Source organism: Ciona robusta, chromosome 13, assembly GCF_009617815.1.
Source record: "Ciona robusta chromosome 13, ASM961781v2".
NCBI lineage: Eukaryota > Metazoa > Chordata > Ascidiacea > Phlebobranchia > Cionidae > Ciona > Ciona robusta.
In genome coordinates this window covers 268,272-292,452 of record NC_143247.1, presented here as the reverse complement: position 1 = coordinate 292,452, position 24,181 = coordinate 268,272, and the positions used below count along the sequence as shown (strand labels likewise).

The 24,181-nt window shown below is 37.6% G+C and overlaps 2 protein-coding genes across 4 annotated transcripts in view; both read left to right on the top strand.

Annotated features, from left to right (window-relative positions):
* Positions 1 to 455: 455 nt before the first annotated feature.
* Positions 456 to 7,419, top strand: LOC149725535 (glycosaminoglycan xylosylkinase-like). The gene is made up of 9 exons (XM_089891339.1): positions 456 to 689; positions 1,237 to 1,459; positions 1,670 to 1,851; positions 2,645 to 2,841; positions 3,888 to 4,033; positions 4,487 to 4,710; positions 5,057 to 5,116; positions 5,963 to 6,097; positions 6,652 to 7,419. The coding sequence occupies exons 1-9, from the start codon at positions 574 to 576 to the stop codon at positions 6,737 to 6,739; spliced, it is 1,371 nt and encodes a 456-aa protein (XP_089747465.1). The 5' UTR covers positions 456 to 573; the 3' UTR covers positions 6,740 to 7,419.
* A 107-nt stretch (positions 7,420 to 7,526) lies between these two features.
* LOC149725534 (uncharacterized) overlaps positions 7,527 to 24,181 on the top strand; it is a 40,820-nt gene continuing 24,165 nt past the window's right edge. For 2 of the 3 annotated variants that reach the window (XM_089891314.1, XM_089891316.1), the window contains exons 1-18: positions 7,527 to 8,224; positions 8,812 to 8,886; positions 9,242 to 9,391; positions 12,404 to 12,490; positions 12,769 to 13,083; positions 13,699 to 13,826; positions 14,256 to 14,422; positions 14,985 to 15,103; positions 16,411 to 16,563; positions 19,167 to 19,403; positions 19,593 to 19,784; positions 20,232 to 20,378; positions 20,870 to 21,077; positions 21,451 to 21,594; positions 22,183 to 22,350; positions 22,736 to 22,901; positions 23,383 to 23,537; positions 24,051 to 24,163. In XM_089891314.1, coding sequence (XP_089747440.1) covers positions 8,023 to 8,224; positions 8,812 to 8,886; positions 9,242 to 9,391; positions 12,404 to 12,490; positions 12,769 to 13,083; positions 13,699 to 13,826; positions 14,256 to 14,422; positions 14,985 to 15,103; positions 16,411 to 16,563; positions 19,167 to 19,403; positions 19,593 to 19,784; positions 20,232 to 20,378; positions 20,870 to 21,077; positions 21,451 to 21,594; positions 22,183 to 22,350; positions 22,736 to 22,901; positions 23,383 to 23,537; positions 24,051 to 24,163 — 2,926 coding nt within the window. In that variant the 5' untranslated portion in view covers positions 7,527 to 8,022. The remainder of the gene's footprint in view (positions 8,225 to 8,811; positions 8,887 to 9,241; positions 9,392 to 12,403; positions 12,491 to 12,768; positions 13,084 to 13,698; positions 13,827 to 14,255; positions 14,423 to 14,984; positions 15,104 to 16,410; positions 16,564 to 19,166; positions 19,404 to 19,592; positions 19,785 to 20,231; positions 20,379 to 20,869; positions 21,078 to 21,450; positions 21,595 to 22,182; positions 22,351 to 22,735; positions 22,902 to 23,382; positions 23,538 to 24,050; positions 24,164 to 24,181) is intronic. The other variant, XM_089891315.1, reaches the window with a different exon arrangement.

The window sequence follows — 24,181 nt, the reverse complement described above, 5'->3', positions numbered from 1 at the left end:
AGACATCCATGTTATAACTTGACAGTGAGCATGAGGTGTATAAATACACCATGTGTGTCTGGTGTCTAAGAAGACACCCATGTTATAACTCGACAGTGAGCATGAGGTGTATGAATACACCATGTGTGTCTGGTGTATAAGAAGACACCCATGTTATAACTCGACAGTGAGTATGAGGTGTATGAATACACCATGTGTGTCTGGTGTACAAGAAGACACCCATGTTATAACTCGACAGTGAGCATAAGGTGTATGAATACACCATGTGTGTCTGGTGTATAAGAAGACACCCATGTTATAACTCAACAGTGAGCATGAGGTGTATGAACACACCATGTGTGTCTGGTGTATAAGAAGACATCCATGTTATAACTCGACAGTGAGCATAAGGTGTACACTTTACATAGCAGCGTAAAAAATATGTAGCGCAGAAAATTCCCTCCCATCCATTCTAACTACACAGACACAACGTAAACATTTCACGCATGACGTGTTTCACCGATGACGTCACAGAAACGAATTTTGCTGCAAAACTTGAAAATTCTTCGTTTTTTTCACTAAACAATATAAAATATGAAACTAAAACAACGCATAATAATTGGTGTGACGTGTATGGTCGCTTGGTTTACAATTTACAAGATGTTTCAAGTCGTAAACGACGACGAAGAGACAATTTTAAACGATTTAAGGTAAAATGATTTTGTTTTACTTTCGAAACCGAAATCTTAGTGACGTTTTAATTACTTTCTTTTTAAGACTCATGCACACTGTCAAGCTATGTATATTTGTCGGTACAAAACATTTTTTCGTTCTGCTAATTCCAACCTCTAACACTTACCAGTTTTCACCAGCCTTATCTGTAACCTACCAGAGGACCAGTCTGCAAACGTGCAAAGCATTTTCTAGCCATGTTAAGAAATCCTACCTAATTTAATATATATTTTTTCATGGTTTAATTAATTGATGTGTGAGACAAATTATGGGGTGCATCGTGCATCACTAAAAGTTTGTAAACAGAATCTTCTTAACACGAACACCCGAGTTTTTACAACAACAAATATTATATCAGTGAGGCTTACATTTTGTAAACCAAAATTTGTACCAGTCACCTAAAGGATTATCAATGGGGACTTTACAAACCGCTTGTCATGGTTCTCAGCATTAGTTTTGTTCATATGTGATTGTTCCAGAAACCCCAAATTTTTTATGACAAAAGTAAAAACAAAATCTTTACAGGCTGGCTGAGAAACCCATCGTGCCGCAAAAAGTTATTAAAAACGCGGAAAACGAACAAAAACCTGATGATGTCATAGAAAAACCTAATGATGTCATAAAAAATTCTCCAATGTTTATAAAACAAGATTCTGCTGCAAGAAATGAGTTCGTGCAAAGTGAATTAGACCGGTTACAACTGGATTTTCAAGCAGCTGATGTTTCCGACTTTAAAAAGCTGTATAAGGTATGTCAACTATATATAGTGGGGTTGGGTGGATTCTGACATGTTTTTATTCATTTTTTTGTCCCATTTGGTAGTAACCCACGCATGAGGATATAAATGACCAAACCAACCAAAAGTCATGTCTGCTCATCCACACACTGCAATAGCTTCAACAACTCGACTGTGGGCATGAGAATAGTTTTAATTCAAAAACCATAATATCTCCCATAGGTAGCGGGCAGTTGGGTAAACGAACGGCAGATATATCCTTACCAACACCCTGAATTGGCAGCCATCTTGAAACTAATGGCATCGGCAAAGATTATGAAAGCCGACGCTTTACCAAAAGGAACGCAAATAAAACTTCTGTTGGTGCTTGAAGGCGGTCAAAGAGTCGTGTTTAAACAAAAAAGGTGGGACAGTTTATTGGGTGTTTTGTCGTAAAAACCTTACTTCTATTTAGTAAATGCACTCTATTGCGAATGTTTCTGACTCTTTTATAATTCCATTTTTAAAGACAATTTACAATTTTTTATTTTTAACATTTTTTTAACAAAAAATATAAAATAATCTCTTTTAAATAGTAAGAATTTCACAAAGTTAGCATTTAGAGTTTTTGACCTTCAGGGATGCTTCTTATTGTCACTGCATTGTTTTGGACAGAATATGTCTTGAGTCTATGTGCCTAAATAGATTGTTCATTGCCAAGGCATGTTAGTTGGTGCTCTTGCTCTTAGCCCAGACATTTTATGGGTTCTTGTCTCGTGGCTGCTACCATTGTTGACATGTTTGTTGTTAAGCTGGACACCTTTACAACAATCAACTACAAAGTTACATATGTGGTTTTGTAGTTACTCATAAGCAAGCACGAGGTGTATGGAACAGAACACCCGTGTTATAACGACTGCCGTTTTCCACGCAATGATAAAAAGTTACATTTTTAATAAATTAAATACATCGTAGGCTATTCCTTTAATTCCTTTTTAATACCTCATTTATTCATTTTTTTATTTTCTATGTTTAATTTCCAAAAAGGGTCAGGTTCGCAGAAATTTATTATAAGGTTTTAATATTACTGCTAAAGTTGCTCCGCCACGCTTTAATTAACAGATCACATTTATTCATTTAATTTATATTCCTGTGATTAATTTTTCTGTTTCAGATATAAATTCAACTTTTGAATATTTTGTATTTCTTATTTTCCAGATATGCAAGAGACCACATAATAGAAGGCAAGCCATACGACGGGTACGACCGACATAACGCTGAGATCGCTGCTTTTCACTTGGATCGCATATTAGATTACCGACGAAGCCCATTGGTTGTGGGGAGAGTCGTCAACCTTAAAACTGAGATAATGCCTGTCGCCACCACTCGTCTGCTTGACACATTCCGTGAAAAAGGTAAAAGTGTTGCCAGATCAAAAAGGGAAAAATGTTGCCAGATAAAATAAGTAAAAGTGTTGCCAGATAAAAGAGGAAAAGTGTTGCCAGATCAAAAAAGGAAAAGTGTTGCCAGATAAAATAAGGAAAAGTATTGCCAGATAAAAAAGTAAAAGTGTTGCCAAATAAAAAAGGGAAAAGTCTTGCCAAACAAAAAAGGGAGAAGTGTTGCCAAATAAAAAAAGGATAAAGTGTTGCCAGATAAAAAGGATTTTACTCCGAAAGAGATCTTCTGGCAGTAATATTAAAGGGCCAATGTTTTGCCTGCCATATGAAAAATAATCAAATAATCAGGTTTGCTATTAAGTGCCCAAAGAATATTTACCCCATATTTTCAGAAATGTTATAACGATTGTCGTTACCCACGAGGATAAATAAGTTACATACGTTGTAACTCGTAAGCGAGCACGAGGTGTATGAAACAGAACACCCGTGTTATAACGACTGTCATTGCCCGCCATGCGAGGTTAAATAAGTTACATACATGGTAACTTGTAAGCTGGCACGAAGTGTATGAAACAGAACACTTGTGTTATAACGACTGTCATTGCCTGCCATGCGAGGATAAATAAGTTACATACGTGGTAACTTGTAAGCGGGCACGAGGTGTATGAAACAGAACACCCGTGTTATAACGACTGTCGTTGCCCCGCCATGCGAGGATAAATAAGTTACATACGTGGTAACTTGTAAGCGGGCACGAGGTGTATGAAACATAACACCCGTGTTATAACGACTGTCGTTGCCCCGCCATGCGAGGATAAACAAGTTACATACGTGGTAACTTGTAAGCAGGCACGAGGTGTATTAAACAGAACACCCGTGTTATAATGACTGTCATTGCCCCGCCACGCGAGGATAAATAAGTTACATACGTGGTAACTTGTAAGCTGGCAGGAGGTGTATGAAACAGAACACCCGTGTTATAACGACTGTCGTTGCCCCGTCATGCGAGGTTAGATAAGTTACATACGTTGTAACTTGTAAATTATTTTTTATTTATCCAGACGGGAACATTTGCTACTTTGGCGTTTGTTTATATTGCAACGAGAAAAACATGGCGTGTGGTGATGGTGATGTCATAGAGGGTTCTGTTACGCTGTGGTTGCCCGAGAAATGGTCGGTGTTCGAGAAGTTGAGGCATCCGTACCAGGTGTGTTGTGTAGGGGTGGATATAGAATGGATATATATTCGGGTGGGTATAGGGTGGGGTAAGATGGGACATATAGTAGGATGGGGTAATATAGAACGTATAGTAAGATGGGACACAAGATAGGCAAGTAAACATGATAATATTTACTTACCAAGTTAAATTGCTCAATACCTAGAAAGCAGACAAAGACACCTGTGGACTGTGATATAATAATAATAGAAAACCCGTGTTATAATAACTTTTGTTGCCTCGCCATTTAAAGGTATTAATGCACTGTAATGATATTATAACAATCACTCACACAAGTTTGATACATGATAAATGGACACAAGGTGTATGAAACAAAACATCTGCCACATGTGGATAAAAAATATCATCATTTTCTTTATTAATTGAATTTATGATTAAGTTTAAACCTTAAAATAAAATCAAATTAAAACCGATTTATTCCAGCGTACATATGTTGACAATCGCATGGCACGATGGGAAAAAGATGAAACTTATTGTGAAAAAGTTGTGAAACACCAACCACCGTACGACCGTGGCACGCGGCTCCTTGACGTTGCAGATGCCGCGGTGTTTGACTACCTTATTGGCAATGCCGATCGTCACCATTATGAAATATTTAAAAATAAAAGCAAGGACGCCATGTTGCTAATGATGGATAATGCTAAGAGGTTTTTAGTTGTTTTAGATTAAAGATATTTCGTTTTTTGTTTAATTTTTATTTTTTTCATTTTTCAAAAGAAGAATTTTTGTATAAGTAGAAATCAAAGCTATTTATTGCTTAAAGTAAAAATGTTTCCTTGTTTTTTTATTTAAATAATTTTAAATAGTTATGTTGTCGCTGGGTGTAGATTTTTCTTTGTTTGTTCTTTTTACACCAAGGCGAGCTACACTGTAGTGTAAACGCCGCTTAAAAGAACAAACAAAGAAATATCTACGCTAACCTGCGCTGAACAACGCTGGGTGTGGATATTTCTTTGCTTGTTTAATTTGGTTATATTTTTATTTTGTCTCCAGTTTTGGAAACCCCTCCCACCATGAGCCAAGTATTCTTGCCCCACTAAGACAATGTTGTATGTAAGTACCGTGTTTAACCTTGGGTGGGAAACCAAGGGGTTTAATACATTGGTGTTGCACAACATTCATGGTGTATTCATACACCTCATGCTCACTGTCGAGTTATAACATGGCTGTCTTCTTATACACCAGACACACATGGTGTATGAATAAACCTCATGCTCACTGTCGAGTTATAACATGGGTGTCTTCTTATACACCAGACACACATGGTGTATTCATACACCTCATGCTCACTGTCGAGTTATATCATGGGTGTCTTCTTATACACCAGACACACATGGTGTATTCATACACCTCATGCTCACTGTCAAGTTATAACATGGGTGTCTTCTTATACACCAGACACACATGGTGTATTCATACACCTCATGCTCACTGTCGAGTTACAACATGGGTGTCTTCTTATACACCAGACACCCATGGTGTATTCATACACCTCATGCTCACTTCTAAGTTATAACATGGGTGTCTTCTTATATACCAGGCACACATGGTGTATTCATACACCTCATGCTCACTATAATTGGACAAGACACTTGACAGTAATTGCTCCAACCCAGTAGTTACTAATTTATTGTTAAATTTTTAACCATACAAAAAAAATTACTGAAAAATTTCAATGTGGAAAATTATAAGTTAGCATGTATGAAACAGAACACCCGTGTTATAACGACTGCTGTTGCCCCACCATGCGAGGATAAATAAGTTGCATTTATTCATTCATTTATAAAACAGATTTTGTTTTCAGAATTTAACACATGCTGTTTTAAATGATTTCCCTTTTCATTAAAAATATGCGATAAACATGAATATAAATAGAAGTTCATTTATTCTTTCATTCAGCTTGAGAAACTCCACATGGATTAAGTTACAGAAATTATCGGGAGGTGTTTTAACCCAGTTGTTGGAGGCTGCCATGGCTAACGATCCGATTTCCCCCGTTTTGCATCCTTCACATTTGAATGCTATGGATGTCAGGTAATGTACCTCATGCTCGCTGTCGAGTTGAACATTAAGGCTCGTCGCTGCTACTATTGTGGGTGTATGTGTCCTTGAGCAAGTCACTTTGCTCTAACTTCGTGGTCACATAAGTTACATACGTGGTAACTTGTAAGCTTGCACGAGGTTTATAAAACAGAACACGTGTTATAACGACTGTCGTTGCCCTGCCATGCGAGGATAAATAAGTTACATTCATTCAAATTAGTTGTCCAATTCTGTTGATTTCTTTAAGTCTTCTTAAAAGAGATGGAAGATTAAGTAGAGGTTAAAACATAGCGGCACAACAGTTGCCCCCAGCATATTTTGATACACGAAACTTAGAAGTGTTTTGTAAAAAAAAAGAATTTAAATGAAGAATGAATGAATGAATGTAACTTACTTTATCCTCGTGTAGCCGGAATAAAATTAAAACTTATAAAAAACAGAAAAAAATCTCTTTATAACAAAACAAACTATCAAAAAAAGATTTTTGAAAAAACTATTTCCACCCTCATGCTAACTGTCGAGTAATATTGTCCCTTTTTCTACAGACTGCCAACTCTAATTGAAACGATGGAAAAATGCATAAAAGACAAAACTTATAGTAAAGTTATCATTGAGAAATGGAATGGTTTATAACAGTGTTGCACAAGTTGTCAATCCTATATTATTTAACATCAACATCATATTTATCATTTTCCACACGTGCAGCACTGCTTTTCATTTTTCTGATTTTTTGAACTTTTTTTAGAATCTTTGGTTTTTATTACAGGGTAAAAATTGTGTTGCAGATTTTTATCAAGTTGTCATTTTTTGCCAATTTTTTAAAAAATACCGAAGTAAGAATTTTAATTCTTCAACTTTTGCAATTGCCACCAAAAATGAAATTTTTAGTTTATTTATTTGAAAAGCTACTTTTTCTAACTTATATTTTTATTTGCAGAGAAATTGCTTTTTTTGTAGATTATTTATTCTGCTTTATATTTATAGGGCCATTTTATTTGAAGAAAAAATTTAAAAATATGCTGATTTCAAAATTATTACCATGTATTTTTACAGCATAGCAGTTATCATATAAGTTTTTGTGTATGCTTACTATTTGAAAATAATCCGATATTTTTTGTTTGTTTTTAACGAGGTGAGCTACGCTGTAGTGTCAAGGCCCCTTAAAATACAAACAAAGAAATATCCACGCGGACCCAAACTAAAACACACTAAACACAATCATGTTACTTGTTTGGTGCCTTTGTTTCCACTGTGTATTTAGAAATATATTTATGTAGCAAACATTGTATCAGTAAAGTGATAAATCGAAGTAATTGCTGTTGTTTTATTTGTATTTTCATGGGTGGGAACTTGAGTGACTTATCCATGGTTGCCACTCCCATGCCGACAGTCGAGATACTGAAGCTATTGCAGTGTGTGGATAAGCAGACATGACTTTTGGTTGGTTTGGTCATTTATATCCTCGTGGGTGGAAACTTGAGTGACTTATCCATGGTTGCCACTCCCATGCCCACAGTCGAGTTGCTGAAGCTATTACAGTGTGTGGATAAGCAGACATGACTTTTGGTTGGTTTGGTCATTTATATCTTCGTGGGTGGAAACTTGAGTGACTTATCCATGGTTGCCACTCCCATGCCCACAGTCGAGCTGCTGAAGCTATTACAGTGTGTGGATAAGCAGACATGACTTTTGGTTGGTTTAGTCATACCAAAACATAAAATATGAATGAGTTACATCTGATATAACAATAAACATGTCCCAGAAATAATATTCGTTGGGAAAAGACCAAATTATGAAGACCCGAAACACAAAAGCAATCTGAAGGACACTTGACAACTTTTAAGTGTAGCACAACGAGTAATTACGGCTAAATTTCAGTCACTAGTCTTCGATTACAATGTACCAAACTTTGTCAAATGTTTTTCTTATATTGCGTTTATTTCGTGTTGTCTTTCGGGGAATTTTCAACTGGGGAAACATGTACGAAGTTCGCGAGTTTTGAAACCCGTTTGAAAAGTGATTTTGCGCCCACCGTTTTTCGTATGAGCGATGACAAATGTGTTACATATTCTAAGTGTTATGGAGATAGAGACGACGAAGGATCCGGTTATGAAGAAGGTATGTGTTAATTAATGTGTATGTTGTAACTGGAGGCTCCCAGGTTCAAGGCTCATTGTGGTGGCTACGATTTATTGTGTGCCTCGTAACTGGAGGCTCCCAGGCTCAAGGCTCACTGTGGTGGCTACGATTCAGTGTGTGTCTCGTAACTGGAGACTCCCAGCCCCAGGTTCAAGGCTCACTGTGGTGGCTACGATTCAGTGTGTGCCTCGTAACTGGAGGCTACCAGGTTCAAGGCTCACTGTGGTGGCTACGATTCAGTGTGTACCTCGTAACTGGAGGTTCCCAGGTTCAAGGCTCACTGTGGTGGCTACGATTCAGTGTGTGCCTCGTAACTGGAGGCTCCCAGGTTCAAGGCTCACTGTGGTGGCTACGATTCAGTGTGTGCCTCGTAACTGGAGGCTCCGGGGTTCAAGGCTTACTGTGGTGGCTACGATTCAGTGTGTGCCTCGTAACTGGAGGCTCCCAGGTTCAAGGCTCACCATGGTGGCTACGATTCAGTGTGTGCTTCGTAACTGGAGGCTCCCGGGTTTAAGGCTCACTGTGGTGTCAAAATTTTACTTTTAAAATATTCGACTTCATTTCAGATTTTCCAAATCAGTTGTGTCCTATTACACTCACCACTGATGATGCAATAATCTTTGATCTGGAAAAATATTCAGGTAATTCACTCTAAACATACGTTTACATATATATGGTAATACACATGAACCTAATATAAAGTGCTGAACTACTAAAGTTTAGCTTACATTAGGTTACATATACCTATAAATAAAGTGTTTAAGTTTGGTTTGTTTTAAAGGTAATCCGCAAATACATCATTTTATTTATTTTGAAAATTCGCTTTGAAAATTATAGCGAAGTTCATGCAATTTAAAGAACAACGAAGAGAAGAAAATCAACAACAAACAACAGTCGTTAAAACACCCTATGCTTAAAATTGTAGCTTAACTCTACCCACTGGGAGCTTCCAGCATTCTCTAACCCTTATCCAAAATTATTTCTTTTAATAATTAGCAGATGGACAACTTGTTGCGTTTCAAAATAAAACCGATTTTGAGGAATGTCTATTTGAAAATTCTACCAGAATCGGAAAAATCAATTTTTCTTCCAGAGTTGGTTCAGTATTTGACCCCGGCATTTATTTGCTTTCATTTATTAATAAAGGTATGGTTTGTAGTTAACTATATAAATACACCATGTGTGTCTGGTGTATAAGAAGACACCCATGTTATAACTTGACAGTGAGCATGAGTTGTATGAATAGGGGAGACCGGGGATACTTCGGACGCGGGGATACTTCGGACCATGTACATGACGTCACAATAGAGCATTGTGATATCATTATTAACAAATCTTATTGTTTCCATTACAAAGCAGCATAATGTTTGGGGGCATGCACAGTTCAACCGATTAGTTAAAATAAAAAAAGTTAGTTTAACAGAAATATCTACTTTTTAAGTTTTTGGTTGTAAGGGTATAGTTCGGTTGCTGATAGCCGAAAGTAATTCTTTTGCGGTGGAAGTGGTAGTTTAGAAGCAACACTTCAATAAGCAAACGTAGATTTTGAGCAGGAGGTAAACAGGCGGCTATGTTTTTGCTTTTTTTTATGTCACCACGTGTCTGGGGATACGTCGGACAACATGCCCGGGTTGGTAAGGTGTATTATATTGTATGCTCACAATAGTTTTAGATCATAAAAAGTTTTAGATCCTTTTTCGGCAAAGGATCACCCTTTACAACAAACTAACATTTAAATTCATGTGACGCATATAAAAAAAATTATTAGCAATTTTCATAAAAACGTCCGAACCATCCCCGGTCTCCCCTACACCATGAGTGTATGGTGTATAAGAAGACACCCATGTTATAACTTGACAGTAAGCATGAGGTGTATAAATACACCAAGTGTGTCTGGTGTATAAGAAGACACCCATGTTATAACTCGACAGTGAGCATGAGGTGTATGAATACACCATGTATGTCTGGTGTATAAGAAGACACCCATGTTATAACTCGACAGTGAGCATGAGGTGTATGAATACACCATGTATGTCTGGTGTATAAGAAGACACCCATGTTATAACTCGACAGTGAGCATGAGGTGTATGAATACACCATGTGTGTCTGGTGTATAAGAAGACACCCATGTTATAACTTGACAGTGAGCATGAGGTGTATGAATACACCATGTGTGTCTGGTGTATAAGAAGACACCCATGTTATAACTTGACAGTGAGCATGAGGTGTATGAATACACCATGTGTGTCTGATGTATAAGAAGACACCCATGTTATAACTTGACAGTGAGCATGAGGTGTATGAATACACCATGTGTGTTTGGTGTATAAGAAGACACCCATGTTATAACTTGACAGTGAGCATGAGGTGTATGAATACACCATGTGTGTCTGGTGTATAAGAAGACACCCATGTTATAACTTGACAGTGAGCATGAGGTGTATGAATACACCATGTGTGTCTGGTGTATAAGAAGACATCCATGTCATAACTTGACAGTGAGCATGAGGTGTATGAATACACCATGTGTGTCTGGTGTATAAGAAAACACCCATGTTATAACTCGACAGTGAGCATGAGGTGTATGAATACACCATGTTTGTCTGGTGTATAAGAAGACACCCATGTTATAACTTGACAGTGAGCATGAGGTGTATGAATACACCATGTGTGTCTGGTGTATAAGAAGACACCCATGTTATAACTCGACAGTGAGCATGAGGTGTATGAATACATCATGTGTGTCTGGTGTATAAGAAGACACCCGTGTTATAACTCGACAGTGAGCATGAGGTGTATGAATACATCATGTGTGTCTGGTGTATAAGAAGACACCCGTGTTATAACTCAACAGTGAGCATAAGGTGTATGAATACACCATGTGTGTCTGGTGTATAAGAAGACATCCATGTCATAACTTGACAGTGAGCATGAGGTGTATGAATACACCATGTGTGTCTGGTGTATAAGAAGACACCCATGTCATAACTTGACAGTGAGCATGAGGTGTATGAATACACCATGTGTGTCTGGTGTATAAGAAGTCACCCATGTTAAAACTCGAAAGTGAGCATGAGGTGTATGAATACACCATGTGTGTCTGGTGTATAAGAAGTCACCCATGTTATAACTCGACAGTGAGCATGAGGTGTATGAATACACCATGTGTGTCTGGTGTATAAGAAGTCACCCATGTTATAACTTGACAGTGAGCATGAGGTGTATGAATATACCATGTGTGTCTGGTGTATAAGAAGACACCCATGTTATAACTCGACAGTGAGCATGAGGTGTATGAATACACCATGTGTGTCTGGTATATAAGAAGACATCCATGTTATAACTTGACAGTGAGCATGAGGTGTATGAATACACCATGTGTGTCTGGTGTATAAGAAGACACCCATGTTATAACTTGACAGTGAGCATGAGGTGTATGAATACACCATGTGTGTCTGGTGTATAAGAAGACACCCATGTCATAACTTGACAGTGAGCATGAGGTGTATGAATACACCATGCGTGTCTGGTGTATAAGAAGACACCCATGTTATAACTCGACAGTGAGCATGAGGTGTATGGATACACCATGTGTGTCTGGTGTGTAAGAAGACACCCATGTTATAACTCGACAGTGAGCATGAGGTGTATGAATACACCATGTGTGTCTGGTGTACAAGAAGACTCCCATGTTATAACTCGACAGTGAGCATGAGGTGTATGAATACACCATGTGTGTCTGGTATATAAGAAGACATCCATGTTATAACTTGACAGTGAGCATGAGGTGTATGGATACACCATGTGTGTCTGGTGTGTAAGAAGACACCCATGTTATAACTCGACAGTGAGCATGAGGTGCATGAATACACCATGTGTGTCTGGTGTACAAGAAGACACCCATGTTATAACTCGACGGTGAGCATGAGATGTATGAATACACCATGTGTGTCTGGTGTGTAAGAAGACTCCCATGTTATAACTCGACAGTGAGCATGAGGTGTATGAATACACCATGTGTGTCTGGTGTGTAAGAAGACACCCATGTTATAACTCGACAGTGAGCATGAGGTGTATGAATACACCATGTGTGTCTGGTGTATAAGAAGACGTCCATGTCATAACTTGACAGTGAGCATGTTGTATTTTTATTTACAGATAATAATGAAGATTGTTTAAAAGGTTTGAGGATCAACATTACCATCTTTGGTGTGAAATGTTTTACACATGATATGGAATGCTCTGGTAATATTTTGTTTTATATAATTCTTGTTTTATGTGGAATATTTTAAAAGTCTTGTCTGCTTTATTGACTGCGGGCATGGGAGTGGCAACCATGGATAAGTCACTCAAGTTCCCACCCATGATGATATAAATTACCAAACCAACCAAAAGTCATGTCTGCTTATCCACACACTGCAATAGCTTCAGTATCTCGACTGTGGGCATTGGAGTGGCAACCATGGATAAGTCACTCAAGTTCCCAACCACAAATATATAAATGACCAAACCATATTTTCCAGGTAATGGAAAATGCATAAAACACGCATACACATACTCTTGCCAGTGTAATTCTGGATACAGTGGAAAATATTGTGACTACTCCATGCAGTCTGTTGATTTCTTATGTGATCCCAATCCCTGCCAAAACAATGGTACATGTACAAGCAATGAGGATTCTTTCACATGTGTTTGTACTGGCAATTGGACAGGTTCAAGTTGTGAAACTTCTTTGTTTTTGGAATGTTCACAATCTGAAAAGGAATTGTGTAAAAATGGTGGAAACTGTTCTTTTGTGAATGGAACAGCAATTTGCATATGTGCAGAAAATTTTACAGGTAGGAATACATCGTAACTGAATGATACTCCCAGGTTCAAGGCTCACTGTGGTGGCTACGATTCAGTTTGTGCCTCGTAACTGGAAGCTCCCAGGTTCAAGGCTCACTGTGGTGGCTACGATTCAATGTGTGTCTCGTAACTGGAGGCTACCAGGTTCAAGGCTCACTGTGGTGGCTACGATTCAATGTGTGTCTCGTAACTGAAGGCTCCCAGGTTCAAGGCTCACTGTGGTGGCTATGACTCAGTGTGTGCCTCGTAACTGGAGGCTTCAAGGTTCAAGGCTCACTGTGGTGGCTACGATTCAGTGTGTGCCTCGTACCTGAAGGCTCCCAGGTTCAAGGCTCACTGTGGTGGCAACGATTTACTGCGTGTCTCGTAACTGGAGGCTCCCAGGTTCAAGGCTCACTGTGGTGGCTACGATTCAGTGTGTGCCTCGTACCTGAAGGCTCCCAGGTTCAAGGCTCACTGTGGTGGCTACGATTCAGTGTGTGCCTCGTACCTGAAGGCTCCCAGGTTCAAGGCTCACTGTGGTGGCTACGATTCAGTGTGTGCCTTGTACCTGAAGGCTCCCAGGTTCAAGACTCACTGTGGTGACGGAAATATTTATATTTCAGGTCTATACTGTGAAACAAAAACAACTTGCGTGCCCATTTGTTTAAATAATGGAACTTGTAATTTAGTGGCTGATGAATTCACTTGTTTCTGTTCACACCCTTATATGGGTGTTGCATGTGAAATAAAGGTATTTATGATGTCATAATATAACTTGATATAGTTATAATGGAATATGATTCTGTTTTATCCAAGGATTTTACACTAACAGCTTTTTTTGTGTAAAATTGTTGTCCATTCAATATTATGTCATACTATTAATATTAACATAATTATTTAGCAAACAATATCATCATTTTTGTCATATATCCCGTATGGCGTATACAGTAGCAATGATTAAACAAGGAAAAATATAAGCGTGATTTTGAAATGATGTGGAATTACACAAAATTTTACTTAACTAGACTGCTGACTATTTTTATTCTAATTTCAGAAAAAAGTCAACATTTTTATTAAAAAATATTTGCAAAATTTTCATTTAAACTGATGACTTCATCAGTTTAAATGATGACTTCATCAGTTTAAATGGAAATTTTTGAAAAGTCATCATAAATTTCAGATAAATTTTTGCGAGTCATCACCTTGTAAAAATGGGGGGAGATGTGAAATCAAAAACGACGGGTTTTCATGCATTTGTCCACTAGGGTATGCTGGAGAGCTGTGTGAAATTAACACGGATGACTGCATTTCACTTCCTTGTCAAAATAACGGGACATGCTTGGATGGGTACATAGAAATATTATAAAATATATAATTTTCACCAAAAATATTTATTACTAAGTCATGTCTGCTTATTTTGACAGCTATCTACAGCGAGCATGAGGTATATGAAGCCACCATGTATGGTGTGCAACACCCATGTTACAACTTGACAGCTAGCATGAGGTGTATGAAGCCACCATGTATGGTGTGCAACACCCGTGTATTAAACCCCTTGGTTTCCCACCCCGAGAATAAACATGATATCTGAAAACATTGACATTCAATATATTTAACATAAAGTAATGTTTACCTTATTGTATTAATTAAACAGAACTCATATGAGTTACCTTTCAATGTATTGTGAGTTTAGCAGCCACGCTTTTATTTATCACTTTTACTCCATAATTTTATATTTAACACTTTTAAAGTAGTTTTTACTGATAGCATAATTTAAGGACTTTCGTTTTGTTGCTAATTTGGTAATTTCATTCTGTTCGTTGTTTAATTTAATTTGATCTTCACTAATGTATTTGTAGAGATAAATAAAACTTACTATATATAAATCACTTTATTCTATCTTCCACAGAATAAATTCATTCACATGCTTATGTACATCTGGGTACAACGGGACTTTTTGTGAAATTGATCAAAATTTGTGTCAAAATCTAACTTGTCTGCATGGAAACTGCACCGAAATTGAAAACGGTATTTTCTATTTTTATAATTTTTTTGCAATACTGCAATTTTATGTAATTTTTTGAGTAGCAATATTTTAAATTAACATATATACTGTATTTTTGTTAAGGTTAAACCTTTTTATACAAAGATTATCACATGCAACACTGTTTATAAATGTTTTCTTTGAATCCCCTTAAAAATTACATTCCCTTACTGAACATAATGGCATGCTTCCCTGTAGCCCAGAGGTGATGAGTTCAAGGCTCAATGCTGCTACCATTGTGGGCATATGTGTCCTTGGGCAAGACACTTAACGACAATTGCTCCAACCCAGTGTTGTTATACAAAAAAAAACATAAGTTGTGGTAACTCGTAACCGTGCACGAGGTGTATGAAACAGAACACCCGTGTTATAACGACTGTTGTAGCCCCGCCATGCGAGGACAAATAAGTTACATACGTGGTAACTTGTAAGCGGGCACGAGGTGTTCAAAACAGAACACTCGTGTTATAACTACTGTTGTTGTCCCGCCATGCGAGGACAAATAAGTTACATACGTGGTAACTTGTAAGCAGGCACGAAGTGTATGAAACAGAACACCCGTGTTATAACGACTGTCATTGCCCCGCCATGCGAGGATAAATAAGTTACATACGTGGTAACTTGTAAGCGGGCACGAGGTGTATGAAACAGAACATCCATGTTATAACGACTGTCATTGCCCCGCCATGCGAGGATAAATAAGTTACATATGTGGTAACTTGTAAGCGGGCACGAAGTGTATGAAACAGAACACCCGTGTTATAACGACTGTCATTGCCCCGCCATGCGAGGATAAATAAGTTACATATGTGGTAACTTGTAAGCGGGCACGAAGTGTATGAAACAGAACACCCGTGTTATAACGACTGTCATTGCCCCGCCATGCGAGGATAAATAAGTTACATACGTGGTAACTTGTAAGCGGGCACGAGGTGTATAAAACAGAACATCCATGTTATAACAACTATTGTTACACCACCACGCATGGATAAATGAATGTAACCTATTTATCCTCGCGTGGCCGGAAAACGACAGTCGTTATAACACGGGTTTAACACCTCGTGCCAGCTTACGAGTTACCATGTATGTTACTTTGTGGGTGAATATTTTTTGGGGGGATTTTTTCATTTTTTTATGTATGGCAAATAATTTGGACAACCCATTAGTGACCACTGGGTTGGAGCAATTGCTGTTAAGTGTCTTGCCCAAGGACACAAACGCCCACAATGGTAACAACGACGAGCCTTGATCCCAAATAAGTTACATCTATTCACCGCACATTTCTCTTCAGGCAACATAGCACTATGTATATGCGATCCTGGTTACACTGGTGATAGATGTGAGACAAACATAGATGATTGCCAACCAAACCCATGCAATAATGGTGGTGTGTGCATTGATGGGGTGGGTACTTATCAATGCTTCTGTAAACCTGGATTCTCAGGTTAGATTTGTTCTGTTTTTTTTTCTGTTTTTCTTTGCTACATGTTTTCTTATTTTAAAGTTTTTCTACTTATATGTTGTTGCTGTATTATAAATGTAAAAGAGATCTTCTTGGTGTGAAAGACAATTACCAGAAGATCTTATTCACACTTATAATACACCTGGCAGCAACAACATATACCAACAATTGCCAGAAGATCTTATTCACACTTATAATACACCTGGTAGCAACAACATATACCAACAATTGACAGAAGATCGCTTTCACACTAATAATACACCTGGCAGCAACAACATATACCAACAATTGCCAGAAGATCGCTTTCACACTTCTAATACACCTGGTAGCAACAACATATACCAACAATTGCCAGAAGATCTCTTTCACACTTATAATACACCTGGTAGCAACAACATATACCAACAATTGACAGAAGATCGCTTTCACACTTATATTACACCTCACAGCAACAACATATACCAACAATTGCCAGAAGATCGCTTTCACACTTATAATACACCTGGCAACAACAACATATACCAACAATTGCCAGAAGATCTCTTTCACACTTATAATACACCTGGCAACAACAACATATACCAACAATTGCCAGAAGATCTCTTTCACACTTATAATACACCTGGCAACAACAACATATACCAACAATTGCCAGAAGATCTCTTTCACACTTATAATACACCTGGTAGCAACAACATGAATGAATGAATGAATGAATGTAACTTACTTTATCCTCGCGTGGCCGGAAAACGACAGTCGTTATAACACGGGTGTGCACCTCGCGCCAGCTTACGAGTTACCAAGTATGTTACTTTGTGGGTGATTATTTTATTTTTTGGATTTTTTTCATTTTTATGTATGGCTGATAATTTGGACAACCCATTAGTGACCACTGGGTTGGAGCAATTGCCGTTAAGTGTCTTGCTCAAGGACACAAACGCCCACAATGGTAGCAGTGTAGAGCCTTGAACCCATTACCTCTGGGTTAGAGGCAGGCGCGCTAACCACTACTCCACGGCGCCGGCTACATATACCAACAATTGCCAGAAGATCGCTTTCACACTTATAATACACCTGGTAGCAACAACATATACCAACAATTGCCAGAAGATTGCTTTCACACTTATAATACACCTGGCAGCAACAACATATACCAACAATTGCCAGAAGATCGCTTTCACACTTATAATACACCTGGCAACAACAACATATACCAACAATTGCCAGAAGATCGCTTTCACACTTATAATACACCTGGCAGCAACAACATATACCAACAATTGCCAGAAGATCGCTTTCACACTTATAATACACCTGGCAACAACAACATATACCAACAATTGCCAGAAGATCGCTTTCACACTTATAATACACCTGGCAACAACAACATATACCAACAATTGCCAGAAGATCGCTTTCACATTTATAATACACCTGGCAACAACAACATATACCAACAATTGCCAGAAGATCGCTTTCACACTTATATTACACCTGGTAGCAACAACATATACCAACAATTGCCAGAAGATCGCTTTCACACTTATAATACACCTGGTAGCAACAACATATACCAACAATTGCCAGAAGATCGCTTTCACACTTATAATACACCTGGCACCAACAACATATACCAACAATTGCCAGAAGATCGCTTTCACACTTATAATACACCTGGTAGCAACAACATATACCAACAATTGCCAGAAGATCTTTTTCACACTTATAATACACCTGGTAGCAACAACATATACCAACAATTGCCAGAAGATCGCTTTCACACTTATAATACACCTGGCACCAACAACATATACCAACAATTGCCAGAAGATCTTTTTCACACTTATATTACACCTGGTAGCAACAACATATACCAACAATTGCCAGAAGATCGCTTTCACACTTATAATACACCTGGTAGCAACAACATATACCAACAATTGCCAGAAGATCGCTTTCACACTTATAATACACCTGGCACCAACAACATATACCAACAATTGCCAGAAGATCGCTTTCACACTTATAATACACCTGGTAGCAACAACATATACCAACAATTGACAGAAGATCGCTTTCACACTTATAATACACCTGGTAGCAACAACATATACCAACAATTGCCAGAAGATCGCTTTCACACTTATAATACACCTGGCACCAACAACATATACCAACAATTGCCAGAAGATCGCTTTCACACTTATAATACACCTGGTAGCAACAACATATACCAACAATTGACAGAAGATCGCTTTCACACTTATAATACACCTGGCAACAACAACATATACCAACAATTGCCAGAGGATCGCTTTCACATTTATAATACACCTGGCAACAACAACATATACCAACAATTGCCAGAGGATCTCTTTCACACTTATAATACACCTGGCACCAACAACATATACCAACAATTGCCAGAAGATCGCTTTCACACTTATAATACACCTGGTAGCAACATTTTCTTTAATAAGTAAACTTTAAAATAAAGTATTAAAAAATTGTCACGAAGCAATAACTTGTTTTAAATACTAAAATTAAACATTTTTATTATATTTAAATATTGACCATTTTGTTAGGTGCCACCTGTTCAGATGACGTCAATGAATGCCTTACCTTTGTCTGTGCTAACAATGGAACTTGTGTGAACACAAACGGAAGTTTTATGTGCTCTTGCACGAATGGTTTTGACGGAAAGTTTTGCGAAAACGACCGCGATTTATGCGCGGATTGGAACCCGTGTGCAAATGGCGCAAATTGCACCGAAACAAATAATAGAAATAACATTTCATGCGTTTGTTTGGATGGTTTTACAGGTATGCTGTTACTTGATGAATTTTTTTATTTAGTTTTCATAATTTTTTAAATTTATGTTTACTTTTAACTTTTATTTTAAATTAATTTTACTGCTTCCTGTTTCATTTTTAGAGTGTTTCCAGTTCTAATTTTACAGTGTTTCCAGTTTTTTTACAGTGTTTCCAGTTCCAATTTTACAGTATTTCTAGGTGTTCACTGCGAGTTGAAAGTTGATGTGTGCAGCACTGCTCCATGTAATAACAACGGCACATGTGTTGCCACAAATGGAAATGTCTCGTGTATTTGTCCTCCAGGTGTCACTGGAGATCTGTGCCAAACAATAATGAACTGTCAATCAAACCCATGTCATAATGAGGGATTATGTATTGACGAAAAAAACGGTATTTTCTTTATTTAAAAAAAATATGGTTACTATGTATTGCGTGAAGGCACGTGGTTAGCATGCCTGCTTGTTGCTCTGCAGTTACAGGTTAAAAACGTTTGTGCCCTTGGTCCTTTAACCCAGAGGTTATGGGTTAAGGCTGCTCACTGCCGCCTTGTAGGCATTTGTGTCCTTGGGCAAGACACTTAACAATAATTGCTCCAACCCAGTGGTCACTAAGGGGTTGTCTAAATTATCAGCCACACATAAAAAAAATTAAAAATCCAAAAATTTTTTTACTCTTTAAGTTACATACATGGTAACTTGTTAACAGGCAAGGGGGTGTATGAAACAGAACACCCTTGTTATATTAACTGGTGTTGCCCCACCATGCGAGGATAATAAGTTACATTCATTCATTCACCAAGTTACTGTTCAAAACATCTGCTGATCTTAATTTTTCCAGGATACCAATGTATTTGCAAAGCTGGGTATTCTGGTTATAGATGTGGATCCCAAAGTATTTGTAATACCAGTAATCCTTGTTTGAATGGGGGATCATGTACTCAGCTTAATAATTCCTACATCTGTATATGCCCAACACAATATACAGGTAAAATATTATTGTTTGAATATTTTGTTTAGACATATTTTTATAAAGTTTCAACAAAACAAAATCCCTAAACAGTTGCACACTTTTTACCGGTTTTCATAGAAGTTACTTTGTATTATTGACAAAACATTAACCTTGAATTGGTTGCACCACTTTTCACAGGTGTTTATATAAGTTAAGTTGTATTTGACCAACACTTCAATATTTTTGACAGCTACTTTTACAAAAGTGGTAACAAAACAATAACTTTAAATTGGTTTCACCACTTTTTTCATTAGTATAGTCAGTCAAAAATTACTCACAAAGTTACATACGTGGTAACTTGTAAGACGGAATGAGGTGTATCAACAACCGTGTTATAACGACTGTCATTGCTCAGCCATGCAAGGATAAATAAAAAAAGATAAAATAACTTGACAATCAGCATTAGGTGTATAAAAATCAATATTCTGATTACCAAAATATTATATATTATTTCTACTTCCCATTAGGCGTCAATTGTTCTGTTCTTATGAACGCATGTGAAAATCACAATTGCAACGAAAATGGGACAGAAAGTTGCGAAAGTTTTGGCGAAAAATTTGTCTGTGTTTGTAAACCTGGGTTTACTGGATTGAAATGTGATGTTTATGTGGATCAATGTAAACACGGGGTGTGTCAAAATGGAGGAACTTGCTTTAATTTAAACCCGGGATATAGGTCGGTATTTCAAGTGTTTTGATGTATAAGTGCGGGATGGTATCAGTAGTGGCGTGTATTGTAGCTATAGGGTATCAGGTTCAATGCTGGGTCCTGCTACCACTGTGGGCGTATGTGTTTTTAGGCAGGACATTTAACGGCAATTGCTCTGACTCAGTGGTCACTAATGGTTGTCTAAATTATCAGTCATACTGAAAAAAAAAATTTAATAGACCAGACTAACCAAAAGTCATGTCTGCTTATCCACACACTGCGATAGCTTCAGCAACTCGACTGTGGGCATGGGAGTGGCAACCATGGATAAGTCACTTAAGTTCCCACCCATGAGGATATAAATGACCAAAACAACCAAAACTTTATTTTACTTTCACAGGTGTGAATGCAAAATAGGGTTTTCGGGCACGGATTGCGAAATAAACATAGATGATTGCGCAATACATCCATGTGTAAACGGGATATGTTTAGATGGAATTAACTCATTCGAATGTTTTTGTGAAAATGGTTTCACAGGAGACAAGTAAGTTTATAATTTTTTGCCAAAATTAAATTATTCTACCAGGCATAGCTTAATGTACAAGAGAGCAAAAAAATAATGAAAGGGCACGTATTTTTAAAAAGTTTTTGAAACTATTATTTCCATATTTTATTTATCAGGAGAATTTTAGGAAATGTGCAATTGTAACATGGTTTTTTAACAATCGCATAAACAATTAAAGACAAATTAAAATAATTTAAATAAAATATAAATTGGGATAATTCGTTTTATGTAAGTTTTTTCTAAAGAAATAAAACACAAAAAGGTAAAAACAGGATTTTAAAAAAGATATGGTTAAACAAATACGTAACATACAAAAATCAAGTCTAGTTGTTCAAGAAATATATTTCGCCTAAATCGCATCGTCAGTGTTTAATTCAATAGAATTTTCTTACAACAATTGATTGGACTTGATTTTTTATCTGTTATGTTTTCGTAGCACCAGATCCTTACTGTATTTCTTCACATAAGAATCGTTCAACTCTATGAGTACTTGATTGGACTTTTAGATTCAAGAAATTTGTTACAAAGAATTCTAAAAAAATTTGATTTGTACTTAAATTTTTTCAGATGTGAAATCGACATAGACGAATGTGGTAGTTCCCCTTGCATACATGCGTTGCAATGTATTAACAAACAAGGTGGTTTCGAATGTATTTGTTTGGAAGGATTCACTGGAATTAATTGTAAAATAAATATTGATGAATGCGCAAGTCACCCGTGTCTTAATAATGGAAGGTAAAATATATTTGTAGGGTGGGGAAGATGGGACACTATATTAGTTTTGACACATTTTATTTTAAAACGATATTGAAATATTAGTATGTAGCTATAAAATGTAGTTTAGAAAGAATAAACATTATAGTAGGGTGAGGGAAGATGGGACACCTTTTCATTCTGTTTTTTTGTTCCAGTTGGTAGTAAACAAAGAACATTCAAAGAGCTATAAAACCGTATCCTTACGACTTGAACATTATGTGCGAAAGGTGTCACAGCTTACCCCACCCTACTTGTTAGGTGTAAAAATACAAATACGTGGCCATGCGAGGATAAATAAGTGACATACGTTTATTCTAATACAGTCTCTCAGATTCAAAAACTTACCCATTAAATATATTTCCAGATGTATAGACCAAACAAACGGCTATACATGCATTTGTACCAAAGGATTTTTCGGCAAAAATTGTGAAAATGAAACGAATGAATGTGAATCGTCACCTTGTATAAATGGTGGAACGTGCATTGATCTGATTGGTCGGTTTGAATGCGACTGTGAAACGCCATATAAGGTAATGTTTTGAAAAATATATGCTAGCATTTTTTTCATCATATTTTTGTATTTTGTTTGATAAATTGTAAGAAATATATACAACCCGTTAGTGACCACTGGGTTGGAGCAACATTAAGTTTAAAATAATAACTGGTGCCGTGGCTCAATGGTTGGCGCACCTGCCTCTAACCTAGAGGTTACAGATTCAAGGCTCGTTGCTGCTACAATTATGTGGTATATGTATCTTTGGGCAAGCAACTTAACAACAACTGCTCCAACCCAGTGGTCTCTAATGGGTTGTATATATTTCTTACAATTTATCAAACAAAGTAACAAATACCTAAACCGTCTGTTTTAAAAAACATGAATCCACAAAGTTACATACATGGTAACTTGTAACTGGCATGAGGTGTATGAGACAGAACACCTGTGTTATGACGACTGTCGTTGCCCCGCCATGCGAGGATAAATAAGTTATATTCGTTCATGTATTTTTTTAGGGTGTACATTGTGAAAAACTGCCATGTGACGATCCTACACCCTGTTATAATGATGCTATGTGTGTTAATGTGCTTGAAGGAGGTGTTGGGTTTGCGTGCCACTGTCAACCTGGCTTCACAGGACACCAATGCGCCACAAATATCAATGAGTGCAGGTTGGCTGTTTTGCTTTACTCATGCTCACTGTTGAGACCACAAGCCTTGGGAGCCTCCAGTTACGAGGCACACACTGAATTGTAGCCACCACAGTGAGCCTTGAACTTGGGAGCCTCCAGTTACGAGGCACACACTAAATCGTAGCCACCAGTGAGTCTTGAACCTGGGGGCCTCCAGTTACGAGGCACACACTGAATCGTAGCCACCACAGTGAGCCTTGAACCTGGGAGCCTCCAGTTACGAGGTACACACTAAATCGTAGCCACCACAGTGAGCCTTGAACCTGGAAGCCTCCAGTTACGAGGCACACACTAAATCGTAGCCACCACAGTGAGCCTTGAACCTGGGAGCCTCCAGTTACGAGGCACACACTTAATCGTAGCCACCACAGTGAGCCTTGAACCTGGGAGCCTCCAGTTACGAGGCACACACTGAATCGTAGCCACCACAATGAGCCTTGAACCTGGAGCCAACAGTTATGACACGCACACTAAGTAATAATATATTTTCAGTTCCAATCCTTGCAATAAAGGAATGTGCGTGGACGGTATCAACTTTTTCTCGTGTTTGTGTCCTCCTGGTTATGATGGAGCTTTATGCGATGAACCTGTCAATAATTGCTTGGGTAAGTACCTCATGCTCA